Below are 26,597 nucleotides of genomic sequence, written 5' to 3' on the forward strand. Positions count from 1 at the left end.
TGGGGAAGAAGATCTAAAATCTCAAATTACTACCTTCTAGTCAGACTTCTTTTTCACTTCAGGCCAGTGCCGGTTTCATTTCATTGTATGACCTACGTCCAAGGGCTGTCAGTGTTTTATGATCTCTGTGTACACTGCTGTGACCAGTAAACTCAAGGAGTCTTCAGGATTAAATATGAGGCAGCTGTCTCCTGTTTAAGTAGCCTGTCCTTTGGGACTATTGCCCTGTGGCTTGTATGCTGGGATCTCTCATTCCCCCAGCAGACATGGCAGAGCACCCACTCTGGGCCAGGCTGTCACTCAGTTCTTTAACTCACCCTAACCAAGTCTTTTCATCTGAAAAACTAGGAACTTTTCCTCATGACTTTATAGAAGAGATGGAAAGATTAAAAGGGACAATACATAAAGTAGTACAAGGCTTTGAGACATTCTAGTAAACCTATTAAGCTTTTTTGTATAATTTTTTTTATTTATTTTTTTTTTTTGAGACAGTGTTTCGCTCTTGTTGCCCAGGCTGGAGTGCAATGGTGCAATCTCGGCTCCCCTCAACCTCCACCTCCCGGGTTGAAGCGATTCTCCTTCCTGAGCCTCCCAAGTAGCTGGGATCACAGGCATGGGCCACCATGTCTGGCTAATTTTGTATTTTTTAGTAGAGATGGGGTTTCTCCATGTTTGTCATGCTGGACTCGAGCTCCTGACCTCAGGTGATCTGCCTGCCTCAGCTTCCCAAAGTGCTGGGATTACAGGTATGAGCCACTGCACCCGGCCTCTTTTTTGTATACATTTAAGTGGTACAAGTGCAGTTTTGTTACATGGATATATTACATAGTGATGAAGTCTTGGCTTTTAGGATAACCATCACCCAAAATAATGTACATTGTACCCACTAAGTAATTACTCATCCATCTCCCCCCTCCCACCCTCCCACCCTTCAGAGTTTCCAGTGTCTATTATTCCACACTCTTTATCCATGTGCCCTCACCATTTAGCTCCCACTTAAAATGAGAACATGTAGTTATTTGGCTTTCTGTTTCTGAGTATTTCACTTAAAATAAGGCCTCCAGTCCCATCCATGTTTTCATTCTTTTTCATGGCTGAATAGTATTCATATATATATATATATATATATATCTACACCCCACATTTTCTTTCTCCGTTAATCCATTGATGGACACTTAGGCTGACTGTATCTTTGCTATTGTGAATAGTGCTGCAGTGAACACACAAGTGTAGCTGTCTTATTGTTACAATGATTTCTTTTCCTTTGGGTAGATACTGAGTAGTAGGATTGTTAGATTGAATGGTAGATCTGTTTTTAGTTCTTTGAGAAATCTCCATGCTGTTTTCCATAGAGGTACTAATTTGCATTCCCACCAACAGTGTATAAGCATTCTCTGGGAATAGTTACCATTTGGCTAGTGGGCAGACACATAAAAAGGCACTCTTCCTACTTCTCTGTTCTATTTCTTTTCTTTTCTCTTCTCTTTGTTTCTTTTCTTCTTCCCTTTTTCTTTTTCTTTTTTTTTTTTTTTTTTTTTTGATATGGAGTCTCGCTCTATTGCCCAGGCACAGTGCAATGGCGTGATCCCCGCTCACTGCAACCTCTGCCTCCCAGGTTCAAGCAGTTCTGCCTCAGCCTCCCGAGTAGCTGGGATTACTGGCACACACCACCACGCCGGTTAATTTTTGTATTTTTAGTTGAGATGGGTCTCACCACGTTGGCCAGGCTGGCCTCAAACTGCTGACTTCAAGTGATCCGCCCACCTCAGCCTCCCAAAGTGCCGGGTTTACAGGCATGAGCCACTGTACCCGGCCAACTCTCTTATTTCAAAGGCGGGAAATAGAGACACACAAAGGGGAAATGACTTGACTAAGGTTAAACACCAGTTGGTGGCACAGCTGGGATAGTACCTGACCTTCACATCATGTGTCCTTGGATCATGCCAGAGAATGGCAGGCTAAGCAGACGGGACCTTGGGTGACTTAAGCTTGAGTCTGTTGTCTTCCCTCAGCACTCATCCATTTTTTGCTCCTAGATAATTTTCAGAACTGAACTCTTGAGTTGTATTGATTTCAGTTGTCCTTCATTGGCTTTGTTACACATAGCTGATACACTTCCAATGCAGTTATTGCTAGAAGCAACAACAAGATTCCTAGAAGCAAAGTGATGTCTCTGGAAATTTTACCCTACGACAGCATTTTCCAGAGTATATGTCCAAACAGTCCTAAGAGCTGTTAATTGGACTGACTTAAAACGGGGGAACTGGGGGAGAAGGATGGGGAGAGCGGAGTTCTATGTACTGCATACCAAATACTGTATTAGGAAGTCCTGCAGCCAGAAAATCTGATTGATTTTGTTGATCCCCAGCATTTCCCACATCTATTTTATATCAACACACGGGAAAGACCCCTTTGATTATAGAATGCCTGGTAGGACAAGTTCCTTAGAAGCCCACACTTCCTTACATAAATACTGGCTCTATTAAGAAGAACACAATTTTGAGCAAAGGAAGCACCATTGTAAAGCAGTATTTGGCGACCATGGACATTGAGCCACTAACTGAGAGCCTCCCATATAGAAGTGGGCCTCAGAAAGCCAGAGGGCTAGGCAGAGAAAGGGTGGTCCAGGAGGAGTTAGAAGATCTACTTTTGAGATTCTGGAAAAGACCATAAATTGAATGGGTCATGGGTTCATAGCTTGGCCGTGATCAGTGAAGAGTAACCAAGGTGAGCAAGAGACCAAGGTTTAATTTTCCAGTTATCACGAAGGGAACAAGCAGGTAGCATATCCAGGTGTACATTTGAAGATCCAAACTATCTTTGAGGAAAGGGCTGCAAAACGCATTTCAGCCTAGCAAGCTACCCAGTACTGAGTTCCCGTTGTATGCAAGGGTTTGAAGACACTTAGTGAAGTTGAGGATATAGAGACAAGTTCATCATAATTCCTGCCCTGAAAGAGCCTTACAAACAGGGGAGGCAGAAGTTTCAACTGCTAATTTCCACGTAATGTGAACAATACTGTGCAATATTGCTTAGAGGTATCCAGGTCAGAAATGAAGGTGCTACATAAAAGGGGATAGTATGAAGGAACACAGGGGCCTAAAAGATCATGGTGTCCAAAAATAACAAGGAGATAAGCAGAGAGTTCAGGCTGTGTACTAAGGAGCTTGGAATTTATTCCAATGCAAACATATTTTTATTGTGGTACATGAATACACTATAAAACAGAAAAGTTTCATTTTATTATATGTTTGAGTAATTTTAAGTTAATTTAGTAATAATAAACCCTTTTGCTCTTACGAAAAACATTATAAGTATTCATATGTTTAAACATAGCAATATTATTGAATGTGCTTTATTATTTTTGAAATGTTGGTTTAGTACTTTGTGACACAGTGATTCATCATCTTACTTTTAAGGGCATGTTATACAAATACTTGGATTTAATGGCTGTGACTGCAAAAAAAGATCCCTCCTAAAATTCACAGATGCAAATGGAAAAAAAGTACATCATTGGCTGTGCTGAATACATTTTATACTCATTGTTTCAGTTTAATCCAAAAGTCATACAAAAATATTTGTAGCATTCAGCTGTTATATTTAAGTCTCTCTTGATGACCATCATTTGCTTTTGATAATTTATTAAATATTCTTTAGCATTTTGATAACACGTTCAAAACCTACCGTACAGTAAGTCCTCAGTTAATGTCATCAATAGGTTCACGGAAACTGACTTTTAAATGAAACAACACACTATGTGCCATAGGAACTTAATTCTTGTTTATGTCAACTAACAAGGTAAATTGATTTCTTTATAGTGTATATAATTTCACTTGAAGTTGCAGCCTCCAAGAACTTATCAACCTTAGGTGAAGACTGTAATTTTTTTTATTTAGAAGTTAATTTTCAAAGTTAAATCTATTTTGAAGTTTTCTAAGTATATAGAAATGAGGGCTTTGATAGGTAACATCATTTTTTGCTTCACAATCCCATAACCATGGAAACAATTTCAAACATTTGTTTTCTAAAAGCTCTATGCTGTTTCAGAATTTCTGTCTGAAAACACAATATTTACTTTCTCATTTGTCACCTTTCCACCGAAGGGTCAGATTTAAAGTATGTGTGTTTTTTCAAAAGTGTGAGATAGAATACTACCAGCAACCATCCTTTCTTCACATGTGCCATTTCATGTCCTTTGCTTTGAGTTCGCCAGCAAAGCTGTGTGTTACAGAGTTTCATTGCCACCTCTCATGTCATTAGAAAGTGTTGTAAAATTGTAAAGCTATTTTTAGTCTTGCCTTTGTAAAATTATCTAAATCAATGGCATCTAGCAGCGCTTGTGCCTGCTGGCCTCAGGTACTTTGTTGCAGGCGTGCTTAGCAATGATGGAGTCAAGGAATTCATTGCAGGGTGCTGAATCTGTGACCCTACTCCAGAATCCTTTTGTTATTCCAGTTAAAGCACTGTACCTCTAATGATTCCGCATACTCTCTTTTCATAAAATATTGTTATCATTAAAGTAGGAATTTACTGCTCAGTATATAACTCTGCAGGATAGCTTTCCTTTAGTGCTCACAAAAAAAAGTCATTCTTTGTGTCTTTCATTCTCTTAAACAGAATCTATCACATAGCGTAAGCCTACACACAGTACTCTGTACTTTGATTTAATTCCATAGCAAATCTCCCATGTAATTCGGTCTAATACTAGTTGCTTCCATCCTTCAGCGTGGTTTTCTCTGACTCTTCCTGCAATATTTGCTGACAAAGGAACTTACTTCATTTTCTTACCATATTATCTTTGTACATTTTTACAGCCATTTTTGCCAAGGCAAAAGAAAAACAAGTATTCTCCTTACTGGACTTTATTATCCTTTATTCTGATGAAAGAAATCTCTAAAGAGACTTCTAACCTCTTCACAGAGTTCAGTGAAACACTGTCAAGCTTAAGACCGACTATCACAAGACTTTAAACATCATCCAGAAATTATGGCGACTTCGTCTGCATATTCTGAATGCTTTGGTTTTAAATGTCTTGCTAATCACACATCTTTGTACTAACATTAAGTAATATATCAAGGCGTAATACACAGTTTGAAGTTCTTCCTGAATGATAGTGGTTGTAAATTCATATTTCAAATAGTCTTGAGAATTTACATTTTTTGCCAATTTCTTGTCAGATCCAGTTAGGGAGTCATTTCTCTACTTTGTAATGGAGCTAAGGAAGAGCTTATACTGGGAACAGAAGTGTCAGCTCAGCTGTTTTCTTGCTATTCACATCAGCTTGTCTTATTGGTATTCTCAATCTGTAGCTCCTTTGTAGAACTCCCTTTTTTAATTATAAACTTTTATTTGGAAGGATGTTAGACTTAAAAGTTTAAAAGGTAGCATAAAGAGTTTGTATGTATCTGTCATTCGGTTTCAATTTCCCCTCACATTAACATCTTTTTTTTGGTGGGGAGGCGGGGGAATGGAATCTTGCTCTGTCGCCCAGGCTGGAGTGCAGTGGTGCAATCTCAGCTCCCTGCAACCTCCACCTCCCAGGTTCAAGCAATTCTCTCCCTGCCTCAGTCTCCCAAGTAGCTGGGATTACAGGCAGCTGCTACCACACCTGGCTAATTTTTGTATTTTTTTTTTTAGTAGAGACGGGGTTTCACCATGTTGGCCAGGCTGGTCTTAAACTCCTGACCTCAGGTGATCTGCCCACCTCGGCCTCCCAGCATGCCAGGATTACAGGCGTGAGCCACCATATCTGGCCAGCATCTTCTAACAGTGGTACATTCATCAAAACTGACAAACCAACATCAATATATTGTTTTTCAAGTAAACTTCAAGCTTTCATTGTATTTCACTCAGTTTTTCCATTTAAGCTTTAGTTCCTGAGTCTCCTTGGGTCTGTCATAATTTCACAGTCTTTCCTGGTTTTTCGTGACTGACCTCAATAGTTTTGTGGAGTACTGGTCAGGTGGTTTCTAAAATGTCCCTTAAGTTGGCTTGTCTTAGTATACTTTCTCACGATTAGACTGAGGGAATAGGTTTTTGGAAAGACTATCACAGATGTGAAGTGCCCTCCTCCTCACGTTGTGTCCGGAGGTACATGATGCCCACATACAACATCACTAGGGATGTTAGCCATTCTTACGTAGTAAAGGCAATGTTTGCCAGATTTCTCCACTATAAAGTTACTAATTCTTGCCGGGGCACGGGGGCTCACACCTGTAATCCCAGCACTTTGGGAGGCTGAGGCGGGCAGATCATGAACGCAAGAGATCTAGACCATCCTGGCCAACATGGTGAAACCCCACCTCTACTAAAAATACAAAAATTAGCTGGGTGTAGTGGCGCATGCACGTAATCCCAGCTACTCGGGAGGCTGAGGCAGGAGAATCACTTGAACCCAGGAGGCAGTGGTTGCAGTGAGCCAAGATTGCACCACTGCACACCAGCCTGGGTGACTCTGTCTCAAAAAAAAAACAAAAGGTTTCTAATTTTCCCTTTCATACTTTATTTTTTCGAAGTGAGTCATATCTACCCTGCACTGGAAGTGGAGGGATTAAGATCCATCTCCTCAAAAAGAGGATAGTAGTATCTACATATATTATTAGAGTTTCTCTGTAATTAAAGATTGGTCAATTTTTCTCATTTATATTTACTTATTTTAAAAATCATTTATGTCTATATATACTCATTTATTTTATACTTTGGGTTATAATGCAGGACTCTTCTTTAAGGCATTATTCATTTTGTGAGGGTTATTTTAATTAAATATTAGTAATTATAAAATAATATTATGAAATGCACTAAAAATAAGTAATAGTACGGTTGGTTGGTAGAAGACTTTGCCAGATTCATTTAAACCCCAGAACACCTCAATATTTGAGAACGCCATGCCACCACATCATGCCTTCTGCATTGATGCGGCTACATATGGGTGCTCACGTGACTTACCCTCTCCCCTCTCTCCCTCTCTGCCTTTGCTTTTCTCTGTTATGGCAGGGTGGCTTCCTGAGGCCTCCAGCCAGTAGGTAGAGCTTAGTTATTCAACAGATATTAATTGCACACTTGCTATGAGCTTAGTCATTCAACAGATATTAATTGCACACTTGCTATGAGCTTAGTCATTCAACAGATATTGCACACTTGCTATGAGCTAGACACTGGTTACACAATAGTGAACAAGACAGTACAGGCCTTTGCTCTTCTTGAACTTACATTCTAGTGCTGAATACAGCTATCACACAAGAAAACAAATGATCAATTGTCATTTCAGGCAAAATGTGCAATAAGAACATAAATAAATCTAAGGCTAATGGAAGAGTGACTAGCACTCATGAACCCAAACTGAAGAGAGAAGCCCCTTTTCTCTTAATGTCTCCTCAAAAGGACTCTGTTGACCCTTCATGGGACAGGTATCCATGCAAGAACCCATCTCTGTGTTCTTAGGAATGGTCAGGAATGACTCACTGGTCAGCGGGAGCCCGTGTCTGTGCTTCTGGCTGGTCAGGCATGACTGACAGCCCCATTAGAGTCATGGGAAGAAGGCCTGATCTACTTCTGCAAAGGATGGTGATGCAGGGCAGACAAAAAAGCGATAGTGGGCCTCACGGAAGGTGTCTGCTGGGAACCAGGAAGCACAGCTGCCTCTCCCAGGGTTTCCAAGCAGCGAATCCTACGGTGCCCACCCCCAAGGGCATTACTGAAATTCGGCCGAGTTGGCAGCATCCCACAGGGCTCAAGCCAGCTGCTCCTCCACCCACCTTGGTCAAATTCCTCAGCTAAGGATCCCATGCCAACCTCTAGAGGTGGGATCTGCTTCCTTCTAGCCTGCCTGTCCTCCAATCACACCCCCGAGGAGGACACTGTGGGGAGGCTCTTCCATAGAGACAGGAAGAATACGGGCTGGTTATCACTCCTGGTCTTGTGTGGGTTGTCTGCAGGGAAGTCGCATAAAGGCAGCAGTCATTGAGGACACTTAATGCTGTTTGCATCTTTTTTCATGTCCTGCTATCAAGGCAGCATCAGGAATTCTTTGCATGTCACAGAATCCAGTTCAAGTTGGTTTTTACCCCCATTTTATAGCATAAAGGATCCCAACACATTGAACATGATGAGCATTAGAGAAAATACAGCTGAATTGTCTCATGGATTCATGACCTTCCCAGCCCTGAGTATTGTGAAAAGTCTTCCTTTTCCTGTTGTCCTTTTAGCCCCTCCTTAGCCTCTACCTCCTTGGGCAGGGAAAAATAAGAAATGTTACAGAGAACAGAATAAGAAATGTTAGGATATAAGACAAGGCCTGGGATTCATGCATTGGCCTAAGTGTCTACATTTTCCAAGTGAGAGGACTAAGTCATCAATGAGTTGGGTCTCTTTTCTTCCCCTTTGCTGGATAATGATGTGTTTTTGTCTGGGAAGAAATTTTTCTTTTCCTTTTTGGCCGAGACTCCTAAAAACCAAAAGGCAACAGGAATCTGTGTGACAGGAGCCAAAGAGTTATGAGTACCAGGACCCCAGACTGCACTGTGGCAAAACTTTTGTGGCTGAAAGAGATGTCTTGGTATAAAGGGCGCCATTTTTATTTAATTTTTATTTAATAGCAGTACCTGATAATTGTCAGGAATTGGAAAGGAAAAGGAAGGGGGATGAAAGGGAAGCTTCAGCAGCTCATAGGGAGCATAGAACAGCTGAGATACAATCCATGGGGAGTCAGCAAACATTGACCAAGCCTCCTTTTGCATGCAAAGTTGGATAGAACACAGCTCTTGCATTGAAGGATCCAGCAGTCTGGGATGTTGGACAGTGTCACTTTAGCTAGTGCTGAGCCTCCCTCAGAGAGAATCATGTGGGAATGGAGTGTGTATATTCCACAGACTTGATTCACATCACAAGCACTGAGCACGGATCTGCTGCAGGCTCCATGGTGGACACCTATATTAGATTCTCCAGAGAAACAGAACCAGTAGGAAATAGAATGTATATCTATCTGAAGATACTAATTATGAGAATTGACCCATGGGTTATGGAGGCAGAGAAAGCCCACCATTTGCCATCCACAAGCTGAGTTCCCAGGAAAGCCGGTGATATAATTCAATCTGAGTCTGAAGGCCTGAGAACCAAGGAAGCTGATGGTTAAATCCCTGTATTCGTCCATGTTCATACTTCTATGAAGAAATATCTGAGACTGGGTGATTTATAAAGAAAAAGAGGTTTAATGGACTCACAGTTCCACCTAGCTAGGTGGAGGCCTCACAATCATGGCAGAAGACGAAGGAGGAGCAAAGGCATGTCTTACATGGCGGCAGGCAAGAGGGCATGTGCAGGGAAACTGCTCTTTATAAAACCATCAGATCTTGTGAGATTTATTCACGATCAAGAGAACAACAGCACAGGAAAAACCCACCCCGATGATTAAATTACCTCCCACCAGGCCCCTCCCACAACACCTGGAGATTATGGGAGCTACAATTCAAGATGAGATTTGGGTGGGGACACAGCCAAACCATATCGGTCCCAGTCTGAAAGGAGGAGAAGACTGATGTCCCAGCTCAAATAGTGAGCCAAAAAAAAAAAAAAAGCAAATTTCTACTTCCTCGGCTTTTTGTTCTATTCAGGGCTTCAATGGATTGGACGATGGCTCCCCATACTGGGAAAAGCCATTTGCTTTTCTGAGTCCACTGATTCAGACACTAATCTCATCTGCAAACACCCCCACAAACACACCTAGAAATAATTGTTTCACCAAATATTGGGGCACACCATGATCCAGTCAAGTTGACACATAAAATTACCTACTACAATGCCATTACCGCTTTTGTTTCATTGATCCTTTGCAGCAGGTATTATTATTTTCTTTTAAGAGGTTGGAAGACAGAGGTTCAAATATAGTAGGTAGTTTGGAGTGACAGAGAAGGCAATGGTAAAATTTGAACCTAAGTCTTACCAGATCAGTGCCTTGCCCCTGCCCAATAGCACTCTTGATCTCTGCCTAGTACTTTTTTTGTTTGTTTGTTTGTTTGTTTTTTGTGACAGAGTCTCACTCTGTTGCCCAGGCTGGGGTGCAGTGGCGCAATCTTGGCTCACCGCAACCTCCACCTCCCATCTGCCCAGTACTTTAAACCCAATTTAAAGTGCCTGTGTTTCAGAATAGTCCCCTTTTCGGGTCTCTCCTTGAAGTCTAGCCAGGAGGACCTGCCCTTGGCCTGGCTTCATCTCTGGGCTGTGTTGTCTGTACCTTCCCTATCCTTACCCCTCAGGTTGTGTGACAATCTGCAGTCCCATATTTAAAATCTTGTTTTTTACTCCTCCTTCCCCCATAGAGTTTATGTTTTCATCCAGCCTTCTTCATTGGTAAGGTGACTCTTTCATGAAGTCTAAACCAGATGTCTTTTATAACTGAATGAACACCTGCAATATACCTTTATCTCCATCATTTCATCAGTCCTGATACTGACCACAACTTTGCAAAGTAGTTGTGGTTATGCCCCTTCTACAGATGAGGGGCTGTCTCTGGGATATTAGGCAACTAGGTGCAGGTTACATAGCAACTAAGTGCAGATCAGAGCTGGAGCTGGGTCTGACTTGTAGGTTTGTCTGCTCCTCCTTTTCTCTCATGTGTCATAATCCCGAAGATGACAAGGAAAAGGACTTGTGAAAATATTGTCCTTCTCTTTGAAAATCCAAACAAGGGGATAACAGCGGGAGCTTAAACTCCTTCAAGAAAAAGTAACAAGCTGTTTGTCCCTTAGACAAAGAAAAGGGGACTATGTTTCTCCATTCCAAATCCCACATTAGTAGAGCTTTTATCATTGATTTACTGTAGACAGACAGAATGTGAGAATTATTGAGAATGTTATCATCATGATTTCCATTCTTGAACCAAAGGGCAGCTACTGAATACTAACTACGTGCCAGGCACTGTGGCACTCCAAAAGAATAATAAGTCAAGTTCCCTGCCAGCCTGGAAATTCACATCCCAATGCTGCCAAATGCAGGCATGTAAATAAATAATTACAAGAAGCATGCAATGAGTTCTCTAATAGAGCTAACTGCAAGAGCCTGTAGAGCACTGAAGAAGGACCTAGCAATTGCCTAGGATGTTATGTTAGGAATGCTTACAATGAGAATCAGAAAACTCAATTTGCAGTGGCTTAAAATAAAGTAGGGGGTTTGAATTTCTTACCTGAAAACTCTAGAGTAAGCAAACACAGACACTGGCGCATGGGAGAGCAATGTGTTGACCTCTCATGGTCACAAGATGGCTGTCATGGTTCTAGTCATCACATCTCTGTTTACGATAGAAAGATGAGTGAAGTGAGAAGAGGACACTACCCATATGTGAACCTTTTTATTAGGAAATCGAATACTTCCCTATGTAACTTTTTGGGCATTCCTAGGTCACGTGGCCACCCCTGGCTGCAAGGTAGTCTGGGAAATCAGAGACTTGGATCATCATGATTGGCTTGGATCTTGGGTCACGATCCATTCACAGGGGCGGGGGACATTGCAACTACAAACAAAATTAGTGTTCTGTTAGGAAGAGTGGGGTGGAGGGGGAGACACGCATGGAGGTGTCAATGTGAGTGTTCAGGAAAAGCTTTGCAGAACATATGCATTTGAGCTCAGCCATGAAGGATGAGCTGGCATTGGTAGAAAAGGAGATAGGAGGCCAGGCGCGGAGGCTCACGCCTGTAATCCCAGCATTTTAGGAGGCCGAGGTGTGTGGATCAACTGATGTCAGGAGTTTGAGACCAGACTGGCCAACATGGCGAAACCTCGTCTCTACTAAAAATACAAAAATTAGCCAGGTGTGGTGGCACATGCCTGTAGTCGTAGCTACTCGGGAGGCTGAGGCGGGAGAATCACTTAAACCTGGGAGGTGGAGATTGCAGTGAGCTGAGATTGGATCATTGCACTCCAGCCTGGGTGACAAGAGTGAGACTCTGTCTCAGAAAAAAAAGAAAAAGAAGAAGAAGGAGGAGGAGGAGGAAAGAAAGAGAGAGAGAGAAGAGAGGAAGGAGGGAAGGAAGAAAAGGAAGGAAGGAAGGAAGGAAGGAAGGAAGGAAGGAAGGAAGGAAGGAAGGAAGGAAGGAAGGAAGGAAGGAAGGAAAGGAAGGAAGAGAAAAGAAGGTAGGGCATTGTAGAGAGAAAGTAAGGACATTCTAGCAAGGGGGAGAGCATATGGAAAGGCACAGCATCATGACAGACAGGTTTAAGAAATACTAGGAATGCCTTTTAGCCTGGATATAGAGCTGGAATCATAAGTGGGAGGCAGTTTGCATCAGGCCTACCTATCAGGCTAGGTGTTATTCTGTGGATTATAGAAGGTCAGTTGGAGTGTTGAGATGGAGACCCATTTTCTAATGCCTCTTATCCCAGTAACTTGGAAAAGATAACATCCATGTTCTTATTCACCTGGCCATTTGCACACAGGCTCTGATTTCTTCGCTGTTTCGCACCATTAATTACTTTTATGAACCCTCTGGGGTCTAAGTGCATCAGAAGTGTTGGCTGGACTCTTTCCACAGCCTTGTCCTGGCACTGAGGTCTTGTTTCTGCCTTTGAACTGCTTTCTTCTGTGCCCTTGATGGGTGATAGAGTTTCTCGTGTCTCCTTTAATCACATTGACTTCTGCTGCCTTCCCAGATGATGTTTAAGTTTCCTGGACAGTAATCAGTTTCTGTCAATTTTCTCTGGCTCGGTAGAGGCTGACTCCAAGTCTGCACATATACTCAGCCTTTATAGTCATTTCAGATCCAATCAGATCACACCCATGGGGCCCCTGATGCTTGGCAGCTCCTGCAGCCCACCTAGCATGCAACTTCCATGCCTCCCTCTCTCTGCTTCCTGCCAGACTGGAGGCTTCGCCTGTGTATCTGGGAAATCCTAAATCACCCTGCAGCCTTAGTATCCCAAGGGTGGGTATTAGAAGAGGAAAGTAGGTTTCATTTCTGATCCTGTCATGTTTTGTCAATCTCATGTTCATTTAATGATGACAGATATGGGAGAAATAAGGGACACAGAATTCTAATTTTTCTATCTGCTTGGGTTCAAATCCTGACTCTCCTAATTTCTAGCTATGTAACTTCAGGCAACATGCTAAACTTTTCTCACCTGACAGGTAACATGGTAAGAGCATCACTTGTCTCATGGAGTTGTGTAAAGAGTAAATGAGCTATTAGAAGCAAAGTTTTCAGAGCAGTGCCTGGCATACAGTAAGTGTCTGATATATGTTAGCTGCTAATAATAATTATTACTACTACTTGATAACATGCCTCAGAAAGTGGAACAAGTTATCGTAGATTTTCGTCACAATCCTTGTAGATCCACATGCACTTATCAGCTCCTTACAAAAATCTGTTTTGGGCACATTCTTCAGTGTCACTCTGTCTCAGATGTGAAAGCCTGTCAATAAATGTCTACACCACCAGTTTTTGCTGCCCCCAAGCCAGCAATGATGGCTGATTCTTTCCCTCAAGGGACCAGGACAAGACATTCCTTAGTAGTCACCAGCTTGCTGCCCCCAAGCCAGCAATGATGGGTGATTCTTTCCCTCAAGGGACCAAGACGTAACATTTCTTAGCAGTCACACAAGCACTGATTAAAAAATATATATGTATCGGCAACACAGATGCTAAGTCAGATTTTCAGAGTGAGAGATGTGGTTTAGTGGGAAGAGCAGTGGCCCAGGAGACAGAAGCTGGCCTCTACTTCTACCTCTGCTGTGTGACTCTGGGTAAGTCACTTTCCCACTCTGGGTCTTGGTTTCTTTCCACTTAATGTGACCCTACCCAGGAAAAATCACCAACAGCCTCTTTAAATGCACGTTATCATACTTGTAGTTTAAAATGGACAGTTTTGTGATACCTTCCTCTCTGTCTAAGTTGTAAGTTTCAGGAAGAGAGTGTGGTCTCTTGTGTGTATCTCTGCATTCACAGCCCCCAGATCAGTGTCTGGCACAAAATCAGTGCTCATCTTACTATCTGTTGAATGAATAAATGAGATATGATAGAAAGAAAATCATTTCTGAGTGTGATGGTTAATACTGAGTGTCAACTTGATTGGATTGAAGGATACAGAGTATTGCTCCCAGGTGTGTCTGTGAGGATACTGCCAAAAGAGATTAACATTTGAGTCAGTGGGCTGGAGAAGGCAGATCCACCCTTAATCTGGTGGCCACAATCTAATCAGCTGCCAGCAAATATAAAGCAGGCAGAAAAATGTGAAAAGGAGAGACTGGCCTAGCCTGCCAGCCCACCTCTTTCTCCCGTGCTGGATGCTTCCTGCCCTCAAACATCGGACTCCAAGTCCTTCAGTTTTGGGACTTGGACTGGCCCTCTTTGCTCCTCAGCTTACAGACAGCCTATTGTGGGACCTTGTGATTGTGTAAGTTAAGACTTAATAAACTCCTTTATGTATCTATCCTATTGGTTCCGTCCCTCTAGAGAACCCTGACTAATATACTGAGCAAGAGAGATCTGATTTTGTTTTAAGCTTGAGCACGTACTCACTGAGTGACCCTGGGCTAGTCTGAGACTCAGACTCATCCTCTGTAAAATGAAGATAATAATAGAAACCACCGTACCAGGTTGTTTTGATTGAATGTGATCCCACAATCACATTTATGAATTTTGAGGGGGAGTGGGAGACAGTCCATTACATCTAATAAGCTATTCAACCCCCGCAGGAGAGAGTAAGGACAGTAGGGGACTATTGAGGGAAAGGTGAGAGCTATTTTCTTTCCTCTATAATCCCATGATCACATTCAATGTAGAGAAGTAAATAATAGGTATTATGTATTTAGTATCCATATATATGTATATGGATACATACATACATAAAAAACCCTGGCCTGGCCAGACGCAGTGGCTCAAAGTGCTGTAATCCTAGCAGTTTGGGAGGCTGAAGCAGGAGGATCACTTCAGTTTAGGAGTTTGAGACCAGCCTGGGCAACACTACAAAAAATAAAATTAGCTGGGCATGGTGGTGTGTGCCTGTAGTCCCAGCCACTCAGGAGAAGAATCACTTGAATCTGGGAGATTGAGGCTGCAGTGGGCCCAGATTGCACCACTGTACTCCAGCCTAGGTGATACAGCATAGACCCTGTCTCTAAAACAACAAATAAACAAACAAAAAACACCAGCCTAATGTCTAGCATATAATGGGTATTAAATACATGATGGCTATTTAGGTTGGTGCAAAAAGTACTTGCAGTTTTTGCCATTTAAATGGCAAAAACTGCAAGTACTTTTTGCACCAAACTAAATATTATTTATTTAGATCCTAGCACAAGGTAATGGAGTATTCTATGTCCTGATGATTAAAAACTCAGGTGCAAAATGTAAATCTGAATATACCTTAATAGATTTTTGAATGGGCTTGCCGATCAGAGGGAGCTGGATTGCAAAGCACTCTTCAGAACCCCCTTTGCTTGCCCATGACCTCGCCATCCACTCCCCCATCTTCCTTCTTGTATAACACCAGCACTTGCCTATATTGAATACACAAACTAGACAGATGCAGAGCGGGATGAGGCTTGATGAGCTAACAGATGGCTTGGGGTGGGTTGTGGGGCACCAGGAGACCTGGGTCCTAGTCCCAACCCTGACTTGGCACAGACTCACCATGTGATGTTGGGCAGACTCATTTCTCTGTAAATTTCACTCTCCTCATCTGTCAAATGCTCAGCCCTTTAGGACTAGATATGATAGTAGTTAAGAATCTCAGGTCTAGGCTTTAGAGCTGGCTTCCAGTCTCAGCGCTGCAACTTACCAGCTGTGAGATATAGGCAAGTCACATACCATCTCCATAAAGTGGACAATGGGATTCGAACGGGCTTGTTTGGAGGATTTAATGAGACCATGTCTCTTAAATACCTGGCAGATTTGTGCACAATCCATTAAGCCTTGTTTGTGGTCCATAGGCCAGCCCTTCTCTTCACTTAGTTTAAGTTTCTCCCTGTTGAGGAAGCTTACATTTCCTCAGTCAGATCCACATCCATCAACCTTCCTGCTGACTCAGCACTTGGCAAGCACCGGCATCATTCGCAAAGACGACACGATCCACTCACTGGATGTGAGTGACACCAGCCCACATGCAATTATTTTAATGCATGGCCCAGGATCTTATGCCCAGATCGAATGTGTTCTCAGGGGAGAGTCTTCCCTCTCCTACCCTTCAAAAGGCACAACAAGAAAAGCACATATTGCACACTCGTCCGTCCCTGAAATGTAAGCCTCATCAAATAGTTTCATCCCTGCCAGCCGTCTCTACCCTCCTGAATGCTGAGTGCTTGCTTCCTGACTGATGCCAGCAGGAAGGAGAAAGGAGGGCAGAACTCCTCCTTCCCTGCCCCGTCTTTGAGAGGGAAGAAAACCCACCCTTACGGAGCCACTCTAACATGCAAGCACTGAGCTAGGCATTTGTTTAACCCTCTTACCTACTTTGCCAGGCTTCCTGATCGCCACCTTGCACTTGAGGAAACAGGTTCCGAGAAGAGAAACAAGTTGTTCAAGGACACACACAGCTAAGTAAAGAGCATAGCTGGAATTCAGACCTCGGCTGGTCTGAGGTCCGTAGTTCTTACTCTGGCTACTGTATCATTCATTGTTGGTTATGGGAGGTCGTGTGGATGTGGTTTGGACCAAATAGGTTTCCCATAATTCATTGTGCCATGAGAGAGAAAACTGGTCTTCTAGAGCAATATTTATCCAGCCAGCTTCAAGGCATATTGCTAATGCACATTCCCAAAACAGAGGACAGAGGGAGCTGGGTCTTCCAGTCCTCTCTTCAGATGGCAGGCTCTGGACCCTGCTGCAGACTCTCATAGATGAAACCCAACCAAAGGAGGGAAGCAGGAAGTGACTGAGCTGTGGACACCCAGTTCCTTCCCTCGGTGTCTTAGTCCAGTCTGGCTGCTTGATGTTTATTTCTCAGTTCTGGAGGCTGGGAAGTCCAAGGTTAGGGCGCTGGCAGATTTGGTGTCTGGTGAGGGCATGCTTTCTGGTTCATAGTCGGCACCTTTTCCATCTGTCTTCACTTGGTGGAAGCGAGCAAGGGAGCACTTCCGGGTCTCTTTTCTAAGGGGGCTAATCCACTCACGAGGATTCTTCCCTCGTGACCTAATGACTTCTCGAAGATCCCACCTCCTAATGTCATCACCTTGGCGATTAGGCTTTCAACATGTGAATTTTGTGAGGGAATGGGAGACAGTCCATTACATTTGATATACTGTTCAACCCCCACAGGAGGAGAGAGTAAGGGTAGTAGGAGAGAGTAAGGGTAGTAGGGGGCTATTGAGGGAAAGGCTATTTCATTTCCTCTATAATCAGACAAAGCATGAAACAGAATGTTTTAAAAGCTTGGCTTCTGTCCTCCACAGTGTATAGGAAAGAACGTGGGCTTGGGAATCAGACGTGCTTGTGTTTGAAGCCTAGCTCCCATGTTTACCAGCCAGGAGGCCGTAGGCAAGTCACTTCTTCACTGTTTCTTCCTCTTTACCATTGCATGCCTTGCTAGGGTCATTGTGAGGACTAAAAGAAGCCAATGAATGTAAAACTGCTGGTGAAGTGTTCAACCCATGGGTGAGCCCCCCAGGAGAAGGCTCCCAGCCAAGGGCATGAGCAGGGGCCACTCAGTACAGGCTTCCCTTTCCCGTCACAGGTGTCCCATGGAGGGTTCTCTGGGGACTGTGCTCAGGTATTCACACCATTGCACTGGGCTCAACCTTGCCTTGGTGTCTGCCAAGGAGCATTGAGAATATGATCATATATGACCAGGGCCACCTCACAGTGCCGCCCTCTTGGGGTCTTTCCCTGGCTTAGCTGTTTTTGATGGTGTGTGATTTCCCTCACCTGGACTCGACCTGTCCCCTTGGACCCTCTGCCTCCACCCATCATTCAGGGTTCGGCTCATGTGGCTCAGCTGTAAGAGACCATCTGATTGGCCCAGCCATCAGTCTCCTGGGTCCCTGTGTGCTGATCTCAGACACAGTGCAAGCCCAGTGAGTAGTTAAGCAGGTGGACTCTGGAGCCAGGCTTCAGAGGTTCCAGGCCTACTTTTCTGTGACCACAGGCAAATTACAGAGTCTTTTTGTGCCTCTACTTCCCCATCTTTAAAATAGAGTTAATAATCTTGCTGCCCCATAGGCCTGTTATAAGTATTAAATAAACTAATACAAATTACATCTTACTAGCCATGGTTATTCTGTAGTAATAATGAATCATTTTTAATACTAACAATGAGTGCCACCAGATAATAATAAATTAAGGTGCTTTCTTAGAACAAATTTTAGTACTATTAAATATTCTAGGCCAGGCATGGTGGCTCACATCTGTAATCCCAGAACTTTGGGAGGCCAAGGCGGGAGGATCACTGGAGCCCAGGAGTTTGAGACCAGCCTGGGCAACATGGCAAAACCCCATCTCTACAAAATACAAAAACTTAGCTGGGCATAGTGGCATGTGCCTGGTCCCAGCTATTCAGAGGGCTGAGGTGGGAGGATCACCTGAGCCCAGGAGGTCGAGGCTGCAGTGAGCCGAGAGTGCACTTTGTTATGACTATGTCATAAACAAATAAATACGTATTTTATAAATATTTTATTGCTTTTCCCAGATTTCTTTTTCTTGTGCATATCTTGTCTCTCCAATCAAACTGTCTGCAAGGCCTTCTGTCTCGGCTGGAAGTTACAGCAGACTCATAACCATCATCCCAGGCTCTAATTTTGCATCTCCCATCCTGCCACTTGCATCTTCTTCATTATAAATAGAGTGATCTTTCTGAAACCTAGAGTTAGGGATGTTCCTCCTCCTGAAAATCTGCAGTACCCACAGTCTAAGTGCTGACCACGGGCCTCTCAGGTCCAGGGCATGACCCCATGACGCCACTACCAACATTTTTCTGCCCCTTGTGCGGAAAGACCCCACATCTTTCCGCCCCTTGTGCTCCAGCTAAAGCACTTGAGTTCTCATGTTCCAAATGAGCCATACCACCCCACACAACACATCTTCCCTTTGTCCCAGGCCCTGTCTCCCTCAAGCTCCAGCACAAGCATCTTCTTCTTTGATGCTTCTCTGATCATTCTTCAGCTCTCATTTCTTCTTCTTCTTCTTCTTCTTCTTCTTCTTCTTCTTCTTCTTCTTCTTCTTCTTCTTCTTCTCCTTCTTCTTCTTCTTCTTCTTCTTCTTCTTCTTCTTCTTCTTCTTCTTCTCCTTCTTCTTTCTTCTTCTTCTTCTTCTTCTTCTTCTTCTTCTTCTTCTTCTTCTTCTTCTTCTTCTTCTTTCTTCTTCTTCTTCTTCTTCTTCCTTTTTTTATTTTTTGAGATGGAGTCTCGCTTTGTTGCCTAGGCTGGAGTGCAGTGGTGCAATCTCGGCTCACCGCAACCTCCACCTCCTGGGTTCAGGTGATTCTCTTACCTCAGCCTCCTGAGTAGCTGGGATTACAAGCACCTGCCACCACGCCCAGCTAATTTTTATATTTTTGGTGGAGACAGGGTTTCACCATGTTGGCCAGGCTGGTCTTGAACTCCTGACCTCAGGTGATCTGCCCACCTCAGCCTCCCAAAGTGCTGGCATTACAGGCATGAGCCACCGCACCTGGCCTCTCATTTCTTCTTGATCGTCTCTCCATTATCACATTCAAATTACCTGTTTGTGGACACTTTTCCCCAACTGACCATGAGTGTGCCAAGGGAGGGACCCAGTGTCCCATGTCTCTGGCTGCTTCCCAGCCCTCTATACTCTAGGCACTCAGTAGTCAGAACCAGCATCTATTGAGCACTTACCATGTGCTAGGCATTATTTACATGTTTTGTAGGCATGAACTTGTTTATTTTTCAAAAAAGCTGAGACAGTGTATCATTCAACATCCTGGCTGGAGGCAGAAACCACAGCAATTATTTGAACAGAGAATTTAATCTTTAAAAATAGTTATGAGGCATAAAGTGTTCACTTGGTACAGGAAGCACTACCCTAGACCTGAAGAAATAGGAGGAGGAGGTAGGAATGATTAAAACCCGGGGCCAGGACCCAGACCTCTAGGATGGCGTCACCAGCCGATTCCAGAGGCAGCATCACTGGGCCGAGAAGTAGGGACAACGAAGCATGTTCTGAGTGTGGGGAAAACTGCAGAATGGATTTAGCTGCTGCTAAAGGAAGGAGGTGCCACTGCTGGGCTGAAAAAATGGGACTAGGGTGATGCCCACAGGGACAGGAAGTAACAGGAGGAGCAAGCGCCTTTCTCCCCTTCCAGACCCTTCATGTCCCAGTCATGCTCCCTCTGGGTGGCACCTACAGGCAGCAGGTGGCCAAGCAGAATTAGGGTTTGCAGAGTCGTGGCCTAAGATCACATCTTAGGGCTGAGAGATGACAAGTAGTAGCTGGCACAGATTATTCCCATTTCACAGATGAGGAAACTGAAGCACAGAGATTCAGTCACTTGTGTGAGATTAAAGGACTACCTAAAGCAGAGTCAGGGTTTGATCCCAGGTGACCTGGCCCCAGAGCCCTTATCCTTAACCATCTGCTAAAATGTTGAATGAGTGAACGAGCAGACCCTCAAATAATGCTTAGCCCAGTGCTGAGCCGTGGCTTCCTATAGGTGTGAGGGACCCCCACCCCACCCCCGCCATACCTGACCACTTCCTTATCTCCCTTTCAGGTCATTCACTGGAACTCCCCCAAGAAGCTCCGGGTGAAGAACAAGCATGTGGAGTTTTTTCGCAACCTCTACCTGACCTTCCTGGAGTATGACGGCAATCTTCTGAGGCGGGAACTGTTTGGCTGCCCCAGTGAGGCTGATGTCAACAGTGAAAACGTAAGTGGCTCGCAAGGCTGGACAGGGAAGGGGCGGCGTCTCTGCTCATCCATCAAGGACCTCCCCCATGCCAGGCTCTACGTCAGGCTCATGGCAGGACCTAGATGAACACAATGCCCAGGGTCCACCGTCTAGTCGGGGAGAGAGGTACACCAGCGGGTCTTTTGCATGCTCATCACTGTGGATGCAGACAGGGTATGTTTGGTCCAGGCGAGGTGAAGTCAGAAGTGAGTTTCCAAGCAGAGGAAACAGAATGAACAAAACCACCAGTGAAAGGAAAGATCAAGTGTCTCTCATAGCCAGGAAACGCCAGCGTTTTTGTGGACATGATACCCACATGGGAGACCCAGGATTCAGTGTAGTCAGTGCGTGGGGAAACACAAAAAGAGCTTTTCACGAGTAACTGGCTCCTTTAGGGTAAGCATGGGTGAAGACAGTGTTAGGTAGGTACTAAGTCACCGCTATAGCTACAGTCTACTATAGCTATTCCTGTTTCTCTGTTTCTTCACCACTTATAATTTGTTCATAGGCTGTATCTCATTTGATGTTCCTAGAAACCCACTTTTTTTTTTTTTTTTTTTTTTTTTTTTTTTTTTTTTTTTGACAGAGTTTCACTCTGTCACCCAGGCTGCAGTGCAGTATGATCTCGGCTCTCTGCCTCCCAGGTTCAAGCGATTCTCCCGCCTCAGCCTCCCAAGTAGTTGGGATTACAGGCATGCACCACCACACCCGGCTAATTTTTTGTATTTTTAGTAGAGACAGGGTTTCACTGTGTTAGCCAGGATGGTCTCAATCTCCTGACCTCGTGATCCGCCTGCCTCAGCCTCCCGAAGTGCTGGAATTACAGTTGTGAGCCACCACGCCCAGCCGAAACCCACTTTTTAGAGTTGAGTAAATTGAGGCACAGAGAGATTAGGCAGGTTGCCCATGGTCCCACAGGAAACAAGGAGCAACGTTGAGACTGGTTGTGAGTTCTTAGGATACAGAGAAGAGGCACTTTAACAGAAAAAGCAGGGCGTGGGGAGTCAGGCTGACCTGGGTTTGGCTTTAATTCCTTCCAGTTACTACCTGTGTGATCTCAAATAAGTGACTCAACCTCTGTGCTTCATTTTCTTCAACTGTCAAATGGGGAATAAAAACTTCTGTGGGGCCAGGCACGGTGGCTCACGCCTATAATCTCAGCACTTTGGGAGACTGAGGCGGGCGGATCATCTGAGGTCAAGAGTTCAAAACCACCCTGGCTAACATGGTGAAACCCCGTCTCTACTAGAAATACAAAAATTAGCTGGGCGTGGTGGCAGGCACCTATAATTCCAGCAACTCGGGAGGCTGCGGTAGGAGAATTGCTTGAATCCGGCAGGCGGAGGTTGCAGTGAGCTGAGATCATGCCACTACACTCCAGCCTGGGCAACAAAGTTAGACTCTGTCTCAAAAACAACAACAACAACAACAAACTTACATGGGATGTTTTGAGAGTAGCTGAAAAGTTGCATGCAAAGCACCTAGCTTGGTGTTGGCCCTGTGTTAGATGCATAGTCAATATTTGCACTCTGCTCTTTCCTTGACCCTTAGTATTAGACACAGAAGTACCTGGTTCACACAGTGAGATACCATCTCACACCGGTTAGAATGGCCATCATTAAAAAATCAGGAAACAACAGGTGCTGGAGAGGATGTGGAGAAATAGGAACACTTTTACACTGTTGGTGGGACTGTAAACTAGTTCAACCATTGTGGAAGTCAGTGTGGCGATTCCTCAGGGATCTAGAACTAGAAATACCATTTGACCCAGCCATCCCATTACTGGGTATATACCCAAAGGATTATAAATCGTGTTGCTATAAAGACACATGCACACGTATGTTTATTGCGGCACTATTCACAATAGCAAAGAGTTGGAACCAACCCAGATGTCCAACAACGATAGACTGGATTAAGAAAATGTGGCACATATACACCATGGAATACTATGCAGCCATAAAAAAGGATGAGTTCATGTCCTTTGTAGGGACATGGATGAAACTGGAAAACATCATTCTCAGTAAACTATCACAAGGACAAAAAACCAAACACTGCATGTTCTCACTCATAGGTGGGAATTGAACAATGAGAACTCATGGACACAGGAAGGGGAACATCACACTCCGGGGACTGTTGTGGGGTGGGGGGAGGGGGGAGGGACAGCATTAGGAGATATACCTAATGCTAAATGACGAGTTAATGGGTGCAGGAAATCAACATGGCACATGGATACATATGTAACAAACCTGCACATTGTGCACATGTACCCTAAAACCTAAAGTATAATAAAAAAAAAAAAAAAAAAAAGAAGTACCTGGTTCATTCCTTTAGGCGGCAAACATTTACTGAGGACCTTCTACTTATTCTGCACACTGAGTATTCATAGGTGAAAAAGGACTTTGGTTCCTGATCTCATGATATTTATATTCTGGTAGAGGAGACACAGTTAATAACTAAACTCTCAGAAAACAATGATCAGCCAGTGGCAACCGCTACATAGCAAAGTATTAGTGAGTAGCTCCGTTGGTTTAAGGATTTCTATGAGGAGGTGACATTTAGTCTAAAACCTAAATGACATGAACGAGCCTCCCACAGAAGAGCAAAGGGAGCACGTTCCAGGTAGAGGAAGTAGCTGGTGCATAGGCCCTGAGGCAGGACAGGTTCGGGGTGTGGAACACGAGGATGACCAGTGTGCCCAGGTGCTGGTGGGGAGGGAGGGCTCAGGTAGGCAGGAGCCAGATTGGTAAGAGGTTGTATGTTGGGTTTCAGATTCAGAATTTTGATTTATTATTGTTGTTGTTGCTGTTTTTATAGTTATTTTGGATGTAGTGAGAATTCTTTTAGGCTCCCAATGGCAGGGAAGGACACCTATGGAAGGACCAGAGGCATGTGCTCGCCTGGCCTTTTATCAGGATGACCCTGGTCACAGTGCACCCCTGCTCTCTGTGACTGGGTCCCCAAGTCACAGTGGATCGCCACTGGCTCTGGCCCTTCTCCCCATCACCCTAGAGGTCTTCTCAGCATCTGCCCCCCTTCGCATCTGGTGATAAAGGAAAGAAATCCATTAAGCGCTCGAACTCTTTCAGATTCTGGGAAGCACTTAGAGGCTCAACAAACACTGTTCTTTCAGTTGTTCCTTCAGTTCTCTTTGCTCACATCAGTATTTGTCATCATCAAGATTTGAGTGCCCATTCGGCACATTTTTCCAAACGTTAAATGGAAACTGTTCTTGTACCTCGTTTATTTCCCCCCTCCGTGGAGAAGGCTCCCATAAAAAGCCTTGCAGGATGAAGCCGTCAGTTAATCATCTGTATCGGTGTGTTTCCGTGCCATGCTGCTGCTCAGTGTCATAAGAAATGAGACTCCTTTTATGAGTGACTCACCAGCTTTTCCTACCATCTCCTTCCCCTGGGGGGATCGTCGAGGTGAGGAAGTCATCGGTGGTCTTTCTCGGAATCTGTGACCGTATTTATTTGCTCAGGAAGAATGCGTGAATGCTGGCCATCTGCCAGGAGCCATTAGATCACGGGGGTTGAACTTAGAGACTGAGCCCGCCCCTGTATGTAAGTGGCCTGCCGCTTAACAACTCTTAGAGATGCCAACAGGAAGGGCCGTCCAGGCCTAGGAGGCCCATGAATGAGAGAGCAGCCTGTTCTAAGCAGTCAGCATGGCTGTCATACCAGTCTCTCTCTCCTCTCTCCCTTGACCACTGTGCATGGGCCACATCCACCTCCTTTCTGTGCCTTGTACATTCCGGGCTCACCATAGGGCCTTCGTGCTTACTGTTCCAACTGGTAGGAACACCCTGACCCTCTGTGTTTAAATGTCTCAGCTGTGACATCACAGAAACTTTCCAATCCCCTACCCCCACACAGAGTAACCCATTAAGTCACTGTCTATGACATGCCCTGTTTCTTTTTGTTTGGTGGGTTTTTTTGTTTGTTTTTTGGTTTGTTGGTTTGTTTGTTTGTTTCTTTGAGACAGATTCTTGCTCTGTCGCCAGGCTAGAGTGCAGTGGCACGATCTCAGCTCACTGTAACCTCCGCCTCTCCGGTTTAAGCAATTCTCCTGCTTCAGCTTCCTGAGTAGCCAGGGCTACAGGTGCACGCCACCATGCCCAGCTAATTTTTGTATTTTTAGTAGACACAGGGTTTCACCATGTTGGCCAGGATGGTCTTGATCTCTTTCATGATCCACCTACCTCGGCCTCCCAAAGTGCTGGAATTACAGGCGTGAGCCACTGCGCCCGGCTTTTTTTTTTTTTTTTTTTTTTGAGACAGAATCTTGCACTGTTGCCCCAGCTGGAGTGCAGTACCACGATCTCGGCTCACGGCAACCTCCGCCTCCCAGATTCAAGCAATTCTCCTTGGCTCAGCCTCCCAAGTAGCTGGGATCAGAGGTGCCTGCCACCATGCCCGGCTAACTTTTTTTGTGTTTTTAGTAGAGACAGGGTTTCACTGTGTTGGCCAGGCTGTTCTCAAACTCCTGACCTCAGGTGATCCACCCGCCTCAGCCTCCCAAAGTGCTGGGATTACAGGCATGAGCCACTGCACCCAGCCCCTATTTTCTTTTTGTCAGAGCATCTACTCCTGTTTACAATTACCTGGTTCACATGTTCGTTTCCTACGTTTTTTCATAAATGTAATACCAAAACATAAGACTCTTAAAGACTTTGTACTGTTCACCTCTGAGGTTCTCCGTCCTAGCATAGGATAGAACCAAGCACATAATAAGCACCTAATAAATATTTATTGAGTGAATGTCCTAAGTAAATTTAAGAAGTAAGAATGAAGTACCACCAGATAAAGGGAAGAACAGATGAAGAAGTGAACTATTAAAAGAGAACATGCTGGAAGTCTGTGTACCAGAGCACAGGCATGTTGGGGGCATGGCTAGGAACAAAGCTGACCAGGAGGTGCCCTGACTGTGCTGAGAAGCTTGGAGTTTCTCCTCAGGGCAGTGAGGAGCCACCGAAGGGTTTTAGTGATGGGCAGATTTATATTAGAGAACAATCACTCAAGGTAGAGGATGAAATGAAAAAGACAAAACTGGAGGGACCACTTAAAGGACATTGCCCCGGCTGGGCGTGGTGGCTCACTCCTGTAATCCCAGCACTTTGTGAGGCTGAGGCAGGCAGATCATGAGGTCAGGAGATCGAGACCATGCTGGCTAACACGGTGAAACCCCATCTCTCTAAAAATGCAAAAAAATAGCCAGGTGTGGTGGCAGGCACCTGTAGTCCCAGCTACTCAGGAGGCTCAGGCAGGAAAATGGCATGAACCCGGGAGGCGGAGCTTGCAGTGAGCCGAGATCATGCCACAGCACTCCAGCCTGGGCGACAGAGCGAGACTCCGTCTAAACAAATAAGGACGTTGTCCCATCCCAGGCAAAAACATGATGGATGGGACTCTGATCTAGGACTGTAGCGGTGGGAATAGAGAGAGCAGATGGATTGTTTCGTGGGTGCTAAGAACATGGGAGCAGGTGCAGCTAGCACTCAAACGTCAAGACAAGCAGGTTCCTGTGCCCTGCTCCAGCCCCGTTCCTCTGCTGGCTGGGGCTGGGGCTGGGGCTGGAGCTGGGGCAAAGAGAGAGTCTGTAAACATTGCACTCCTGAACCACGGCTCTGTAGGGAGTTTACCACCTGGTCCTCCACAGCATGTCAAGTGTTATCTGCAGACACAACCGGAGGGAAAGGGTATGATCTTGGATCCAACCCAAATCCGATGCTCCCAGCTCTGTGGGAAGAGGTCATTAGAGCTGTGATAAGT

At 44.6% G+C, this 26,597-nt stretch overlaps 1 protein-coding gene across 2 annotated transcripts in view; it reads left to right on the forward strand.

The window, feature by feature from the left end:
• Positions 1-26,597, forward strand: part of LARGE1 (LARGE xylosyl- and glucuronyltransferase 1) — a 645,394-nt gene that overhangs the window by 565,143 nt on the left and 53,654 nt on the right. For both annotated transcript variants that reach the window (XM_030815681.1, XM_030815680.1), the window contains exon 10: positions 20,650-20,805. In XM_030815681.1, the coding sequence (XP_030671541.1) occupies positions 20,650-20,805 (156 nt within the window). The remainder of the gene's footprint in view (positions 1-20,649; positions 20,806-26,597) is intronic.

This window comes from Nomascus leucogenys, chromosome 7b, assembly GCF_006542625.1.
Source record: "Nomascus leucogenys isolate Asia chromosome 7b, Asia_NLE_v1, whole genome shotgun sequence".
NCBI lineage: Eukaryota > Metazoa > Chordata > Mammalia > Primates > Hylobatidae > Nomascus > Nomascus leucogenys.